This window comes from Molossus molossus, unplaced genomic scaffold, assembly GCF_014108415.1.
Source record: "Molossus molossus isolate mMolMol1 unplaced genomic scaffold, mMolMol1.p scaffold_m16_p_10, whole genome shotgun sequence".
Taxonomy (NCBI): Eukaryota; Metazoa; Chordata; class Mammalia; order Chiroptera; family Molossidae; genus Molossus; species Molossus molossus.
This window is the reverse complement of record NW_023425345.1, coordinates 78,149,780-78,157,799: the sequence shown is the minus strand read 5'-3', so window position 1 is coordinate 78,157,799 and position 8,020 is coordinate 78,149,780. Positions and strand designations below refer to the sequence as shown.

The 8,020-nt window shown below is 48.7% G+C and overlaps 1 protein-coding gene across 1 annotated transcript; it reads right to left on the bottom strand.

Annotated features, from left to right (window-relative positions):
- Nucleotides 1–508: 508 nt before the first annotated feature.
- Nucleotides 509–7,745, bottom strand: KRT4 (keratin 4). Its single transcript, XM_036251145.1, has 9 exons — nucleotides 7,185–7,745; nucleotides 4,605–4,819; nucleotides 3,664–3,724; nucleotides 3,209–3,304; nucleotides 2,248–2,412; nucleotides 1,862–1,987; nucleotides 1,221–1,441; nucleotides 937–971; nucleotides 509–837 (listed from the first exon to the last, which is right to left on the bottom strand). Exons 1-9 carry the CDS (start codon nucleotides 7,668–7,670, stop codon nucleotides 665–667), a joined length of 1,578 nt encoding a protein of 525 aa, XP_036107038.1. The 5' UTR covers nucleotides 7,671–7,745; the 3' UTR covers nucleotides 509–664.
- Nucleotides 7,746–8,020: the final 275 nt, after the last annotated feature.

Genomic DNA, 8,020 nt, shown 5'->3' with positions numbered 1-8,020 from the left:
GCCTCTGTTCTGGAGGCAGCCTTCAGGCTCCACACACTGCACCTCTCCCCCAACCATCTGAGTATCTTAAAATGAGAGATCTGAAAAATTAGCTGATCACCTTGATCTACACATATAGCCCTCAGACCCCAGCCTCCTTCACTTTCACCTGAATTCAGGAGACTTCTTCCCAGCGAACAAGAACAATTGCTCAGAGTGAATGACAAAAGCGTTTTATTGATCCATAGATGGACAGCAGAAAGCAGAAGAGTTGGGTGGGACACTGAGTGGTTCTTGTCCTGAGCTTTCAGGGCCAGTTGCTGCCAAATGATGGAGAAGGAGTTGGTCCTGATGTAGAGAGATGTCCGTGATCCAGTAGGAAATGGCACTGGGCTGGGAGGGGACATATGTGACCCCAGTGATTCTGAAGATGAAGCTCCTGGTTGTGTTCTCCTCTGCCCGTGGGGGGTGAAGAGTCAGCTGACAACCTTCCCATTCCAGGTGAGTCACCAAGCCCAAACTGAGAAGTTACCAAATTCCAAAGGGCAGAGTCCACACCCCAGCACTGAGGTGACACTGGTAAGATGAGTCCCAGAAAAGTAGGTGGAGGCGGAGGTAAAGGAAGCACAGAGACACCAAGACTGGGCCGAGCTGAGCTCAGCGAGCTGCAGGGACCTCATCGCCTCTATCGGTGGGATCTCTTGGACAGGGTGGTAGAAGAGATGATCTTGCTGCCGGAAGAACCAAACCCATAGCCACTTCCAGAGCAAGAACCAAAACCGCTACCCAGGCCAAACCCAGAGCTGCTTCCAAATCCTCCACCGATGCCTCCGGCGCTGACAGAACCACCGACCACAGCTGCGGGAGAGAAGCAAAAGACGTGGTTAGTCCAACAGTGTTGACAACCAGGAGTCGCAGCTCAAACCAACGGCAACAGCAGGGACAGGAGGTACTTACAGATGCTCACAGCATTCTGACATTCTCCAGACATCCTGTGGGGGAAAGAAAGACAGTGAGCCACAGCAGAGCCCAGAGCCACACTTCATTCAATAAGCAGGAGTCAAGCACCTTTCCCATCTTTCAGCAGACAAATGTAAGGCCTGAACCTGTTATCTAACCCTGTGCTCGTTCTTAATGCACCAGAGTAGCATGGAAGCAGGTGGCCCCGCAGAAGTGCCCTGGACCTCCATGGCCCCAGACCTTCCATTTGTCATGTTCCCACCCTGCCTTCCCCTCCTCACCTGCACTCCTCGCCCTCCAGCAGCTTGCGGTAGGTGGCGATCTCGATGTCCAGGGCCAGCTTCACGCTCATGAGCTCCTGGTAGTCCCGCAGCATCTTGGTTAGCTCCTCCTTGGCCTTCTTCAGAGCGGCCTCCAGCTCTGCACGTTTGCTGTAGGCATCTTTCAGGGCCAGCTCCCCACGCTGCTCAGCATCAGCCACGGAGGCCTGCAGAGTCTGGCACTGTAGACAAGGGCATGAGACAGACAATCGTCAGTGTCCTACTGTCTAGATTTCTACACCTGACCCCTCTCCTGTTTGCTTGGCTTAACATGCCAGAGTCTGTCTGTCCTTCTCCCCACCTTCCCTGATTCTTATGCATTTCATCCACTTCAGCCAGGGCCCACCAACGCCCCACCAGACTGATTAGATAAAGAGCAGAAAATAGTGAAAAAGAGCCAAGAGACCTCATTTATGGGGGTGGCCTTTCGTGTCAACTAGGATATTGCTGAGAAGATCTGGGTATGGCTTATGGAAAGAGCTACGAACCCCCGCAGACAAGCTCGGGATCTTCTGGCCTGATGCCTTACCTGCTCATATACTATGGAGACAGCTGTCTTAGGCCCTGGCCCTGGGCTGCAGCGGGAAGGGGGTGGCACTTACCTGCTTCTTGACATTCTCAATCTCGGCCCGCAGCCTCTGGATCATCCTGTTGAGCTCTGCAATCTCACTCTTGGTGTTCTTCAGGTTGTCACCATACTGGTCAACTGAGGTCTGGAGCTGCTGGAACTAAGATCCAAGAGACACAAGGAACCAGGAGTCAGGAGTGTCTGGGTAGGGTCTATTCTCAAGTCAATTCAGCAAGAATAGCCACAGGTGGCAGGAATAAAACAAAATGTCACATAATCTCAAATCAGACTTCAAAGAATTAGTTCATCTCTGACTTCTCTTGGACTTGATAATTGCCTGCTGATAATTGCCTGCTCACAGACATCAAAAGCAAAGCCCCAGAAACCACTCCCAACTCCCGAGAAATCCCCAGGACCCACCTTGATCTGGTACAGGGCCTCGGCCTCAGCCTTGCTCTTCTGGGCGATCTCCTCATACTGGGTGCGGACCTCGGCGATGATGCTGTCCAGGTCCAGGCAGCGGTTGTTGTCCATGGACAGGACCACGGATGTGTCACTGACATGGGTCTGCATCTGGGACAGCTCCTATAGGGAAAATGTCTCACATCAGGCCTCCTGGAGAGTCCTCTCTAACCTCTGACACCAGAAATCTGCTATCGTCACGGAAATGGCCATGCCACAGGCTCAGATGGGAGCAGACTTAGCATTCCCAATGGGGGTGGGGGGGAGGATTGTCTATGTAGAAATCAAGTGGTTGGTGACATCTCAAGATAGGAAAGCAATGTGTGCAGCCTTACTGCTCCCTAGGAACTATCAGCCACTTCAAGTCAGTGGGCATCCAGTTCATTGGATGAAAGGAAATGGAATAGATCAGTTTCACTAGAGAAATGCTAAACAGCAGTAAATTCTATCCCATGAAATCCTTTTTTTTTAATCCTCACCTGAGGACATTTTTTCATTTTTTGTTCATATAGAGTGGGAGGGCAAGAGAGGAAGAGAAAGAGAGAGAGAAACATCGACATGAAAGGGACACATCGAGTGGCTGACACCCGCACAACCCAACCAGGGCCGGGGACAAACTGCAACCGAGGTACGTGCCCTTAGCGGGAACCAAACCAGGGTCCCTCCGGACCGCAGGCCAATGCTCTAACCACTGAGCCAAACTGGCCAGGGCGCAATCTGTATATCTATTCACCTCTTCTAAGATAACATCTGGTTTTGGGAACCTCTCACATTAACCCTTTCTATCCATGACCTTGCTGAAAGCCCACTGCCCTGAAGCAAAGGAATTGGAAACCTTTTGAAACCTGTGAATTCCAATCAGCAGCCTCATAGATGGAGGCTTCCCATCCCTGAACGGAAAGGGCAATGGAATCCTCACCGCAGCATAGAGGACCCTCAGGAAGTTGATCTCGTCATTAAGCGCTTCCACCTTGGCCTCCAACTCCACCTTGTTCATGTAGGCAGCATCCACGTCCTGCAGAGGAAGGGGGGAGACCAGCTACAGCGATTGCAATGGGGCAGTGGGTGCTAACTGACACAAAGGTGTTCTCAGCAGCATCTAGGAAAAGCTTCTCAGCACCAAGCGAAGTGGCAAGGAACTAATCATTCAACATATTCTGTCTCTAAAGCAACCTGCAGACATGGATGTTAATTATCTAAACAGGCTTTTTTTTTTTTTTCCCAGCCTTGATTCCTTAGGACCTGGTTCAGTTAAATCTGGATAATACCAAATGGGGTGGAGATGAGACAGAGATGGACCAACCCCATGATTCCAGCCAAAGACCACTACCAAGGGAAGGTGTCCTCACTTCCTCAGCCTCCGTCATGCCTCACCTTCTTGAGCACCACAAAGTCATTCTCAGCAGCTGTGCGTTTGTTGATCTCATCTTCATACCTAGGAGAGGAGGCAGAAAGGAAGAGATAAAAGCCCACAGTGAGCTAGTGTTTCTCAGCAATCTGCTACCCTTTCAAACATCTATTTGGAACTATCCAGCTAATTGGCTACATTTCCCTGTGTTCACACACATATTCATTCAACCTCCATTTATTGAATAATGACCATGTATGAGGTACCAATGTAGACCCTGGTTTATTCAAAGAAGTGAAAACAAAACTCTAAAAAAACTGTTTTCAAGAGATAAGATATGAATAATGAAACCAGCAATGATCTGGTTGATTTTTATTTCCATAGAAGTGTTCTCTGTTTCATGCGAGAGTGACTTGAGAGAGAGGGTTGGTATCTTCTCTGCTCCACCACATAATGAGTGAGCACAATAAGAAGAGCTACTATGGATTGAATGTTCATTATATATCCAGCACTATGCTAACTGCTTTCTTTTCCTCATTTAATTTTATTTAATTCTCAATCTATTATCCCCATTTTAAATATGAGGAAAACTGAGGTTCAAGATCACACAACAAGTAAATGGAAGAATCAGTGTTCAAACCAGGTCCCTCTGTCTCTACAACCTGTATTCTTCTGACCATGATATAGTACTTTTCATCTGTTTGATTTCTAGTCTTGTTTGTATATGACAAGCCCAGCTCCCTGAATGTATCATTCACTTTATGTTTGGGGCAACTTAAGATTACTAGACCTCACCCCATTAAAATGTGACCACGGAGATACAGGGGAACAGTCTAGAGGACCTTCCTGACACCTGTGGGACATCTTCAGAGCCTGGGATTCTAAGTGACTGGAGAGGAGCCCAGGGAGCCTGGGGTATGATTGGGCAGATTTGTGAGATGGCATCTCCTCTTTCTTCCCCACGTACTTGGTCTTAAAGTCCTCCACGCTGTCCTGCATGGTCTTCAACTCAGACTGTAAGCGTCCTTTGTCATTGCCCAAGGTATCCAGCTGCTTCCTCAGGGCACTGATGTAGGCCTCAAAGAAGGGGTCCAGGTTTTTGGTGGATGTGGTGGTCGTCTGCTGCTGGAGGAGGTTCCACTTGGTCTCCAGGACCTTATTCTGTTGCTCTAGGAATCGCACCTGTGTTTTAAAAAGGTACAGGCCAACTGATGAGGACCTGAAGCTTTGATAGGAGGGCTGGCCACGGCCAACACAACCTCATCAACCCAAGCCAAACAGGGGGTCCAAGAGCCACCTGAGTAGGACCATCATGTCACAATTCCAAGAACTATCCACTGAGGTCAACATGGTGACCCCACTTGTGAGCCCATAGCAGCAAGTGGGCCAGGTGGGTCATGGAGAACAGAGCACAGACAGAGCAGCAAGGCCTGACCATGCAGCAAGAACAACTTTCTCTACAGGGATTCAGGGGCCTTGAAATAAGTTGCTCAGAACACTGAACTTCTGTGAAATAATAAAATAAAACAACATTAGAGGATAAAACCATAGTCTGAGTGCTTGCATTCAAAGTGATTTGGACCCATGACAAAGGAATGATAAATTCACTGCTCATTTTTTAATATACTTACTCATAAATGGACCTGGTATGTCCCAGGGAACATGTGCCCAACTGAGTATAGTTAACTAAGATCAAGGCCCTGGACATATTCTGAGTCTCAGCTAAACTTAGTTCTGCAAGATTTCCCAGAACTTTCCCTTTTTATATGAAAAGATCTAGTCAGATAAATCAAGGTAGTGACTTAGCATGACATTTCCATTTTATGTGCTTCAGAATTGAAATGAAAGCCATTAAGTGCAACTAGTCACCATTTGAACCCAAAAGGAGAGATTAAACAAGAAAGCACCAAACCTTCGGTCTTGCTGTTATATCTATATGTCCTAGAGTCACAATAAAAGCTCTTTAAGTCTATTGAAACTAGCAAGAAGAGTAAGCAATCCTACTCAGTCTACTCCAAGATTGTTCATTCTTGCTTCGTACATCTAAGTGGACTAAGACTTGGATTCACAGAGACCCAGGGCCTCCCTGACCAAGTGTGCTACACTTAATCACCCAGTCATTAGTCACTGATACCTCAGCTCTCTGAGGCTAATCTGCTGTAATTGAGCTTGAGGATTTGAATCTCTAACCTTGCATGGAAAAGAAAGTTGGACTACAAAAAAGAACAGGAGAGCCTGGTCGGTGTGGCTCAGTGGATTGAGCGTCCTCCCATGGACTGGGAGGTCCTAGTTTGATTCCCTGTCAGGGCACATGCCCGAGTTGTGGGCTCGATACCCAATAGGGGATGTATATGAGGCAGCCAATCAATGTCTCACTCTCACACCGATGTTTCTATCTCTCTCCCCCTTCCTCTCTCTCTAAAAATCAATAAAAACATATTTTTTTTAAAAAAGAACAGGAGAGTCCTGGCCAGTTTAACTCAGCGGTTAGAGCATCAGCCCGCTGACCGGAGAGTCCCAGGTTCAGTTTTCGTTAAGGGCATATATCTTGGTTGCAGTTTGTTTGTTTCCAGCCCTGGTTAGGGTCGTGTGGGTGGCAACTACTCGATGTGTCTTTCGCACATCGATGTTTCTCGCTCTCTCTTCCACCCTCTCTCCCTCCCACTCTATCTGAAGATAAATGCAAAAATGTCCTCAGGTGAGGATAGAAAAAAAAAAAAAAAAAAAGAACAGGAGAGTCCTGGCCAGTTTGGATCAGCATTAGAGAGTTGGCACATGGACCAGAGTCTTGGGTTTAATTCCTGGTCATGGGCACACACTTCAGTTGCGGGTTCAATCCCTGGCCCTGATCAGGGGGCAACTAATTGATGTGTCTCTGTCACATTGGTGTTTTTCTCTCTCTCTCTCCCTCCCTCCCTCCCATTCTATCAAAAAAAAAAAAAAAAAAATCAATGAAAAGATATCCCTGGGTGAGAAAGAAAAAAGAACAGGAGAGACCCATCGTCTCATCTCTTCAAACAGACCCAGATAAGCAATTTTGCCCAGAGTCAGGAGGATAAAAGCAACAACCTTCCAAAGTCCTGTTGGGACCTAGATTCTGCCATTGGAGTGAGTCCCTTTTTCATTTGAGAAAGCATCTTGGTTTCCTTCTGTTCCAAGAACAGTAGTGCCAATAGTTAAATTATTATATTAACTGCAATTAACTATTAGTTCATTATTAAATTATTAACTGTGTTATTTTAAAACCAAAACCTGACAAAAGACAGGGAAACAATGAACCTACTTTATAGCTGGGGCGACTGGACCCAGAAAAGTTGATTGATTTGCCAAGTATCACCCAGCACATCTAGAAAACTCCAAATATTGAGCTACTTTGACAGCCTACCACCCGCAGAACAAGAGACTCAGAATATTGACTCCCCTTCAACAGCTGGAAAATGGAGGCCCAGATAGTTCAGTGGTGTTCCCATGTCAGGCTCAGGTTTGAGATGCCAGAACCCAGGAACCCCGACTTCTGCTACTTTGTCTGGCCAAGGGGCTGGCTCACCTTGTCGATGAAGGAGGCGAACTTGTTGTTGAGGGTCTTGATCTGCTCCCGCTCCTCGGTCCTGACCTTCTGGATCTCAGGGTCGATCTCCACATGGAGTGGGGTCAGCAGGCTCTGGTTGATGGTGACCTCCTGAATCCCCCCAGCAGGGCAGACGGGAAAGCCGGAACCACCCCGTCCACCGAAGGAGCCCCCAAATCCACCGCCAAAGCTGCCAGCGCCGAAACCAGCACCAAAGCTGCCAGCGCCGAAACCTCCAGCAGCCCCAAAGCCGGCCCCTTGCCGGCATCCGGCCATGCTCATGGAGATGCTCTTGTTCCCCCCAAGGTTGTAGAGACTCCTGCTGCCAAAGCCCCCAGAGGAGCAGCGGCCCGCACCCCCAGACATGGAGGCCGAGCTAAAAGCAACTCTCTTGCCCCCACCTACAACAGCCGAGCCACAGCTAAAGCCCTGAGACCCGCCTCGGACACCCTGTCTGGAGATCATGGTGGAGAAAGGAGAGTGAGCTCGGAGCTGTCAGAGAGAAGCAAGAGGGGCCAGGCCAGTGAGTGCCGCAGCCCTAGCCTGGGTCTCTTATATGTGCTGGAGTAGCAGGGCTTGGTTGCAGGGGCATAAAGGGAAAAATCTGAAACATCTCTGGGCTTGGCCTTTGGCACCGGCCCATCCTTCTCACACTTGCTGAGCATGTCACTAAACACACCTACAGAAGTCATTTGGAGGGCACAGGTGACTGGATCCCAATACACTCCCCTCCAGGAGAACCTGAACCAGTGCCCCAGGGCCTCCAGCCTCAGAGGCCCTGCCTGGCCCCACCTTCCAGGTCCCCCACCCACTAC

Coding starts and splice junctions, on each gene's coding strand:
- KRT4 (XM_036251145.1), bottom strand. CDS start 7,670: ATGATCTCCAGACAGGGTGTCCGAGGCGGGTCTCAGGGCTTTAGCTGT. Junction 3,725..4,604: donor GTGGAGGACTTTAAGACCAA/GTACGTGGGGAA, acceptor CTCCTCTCCTAG/GTATGAAGATGAGATCAACA. Junction 972..1,220: donor CTGGAGGGCGAGGAGTGCAG/GTGAGGAGGGGA, acceptor TTTCCCCCACAG/GATGTCTGGAGAATGTCAGA.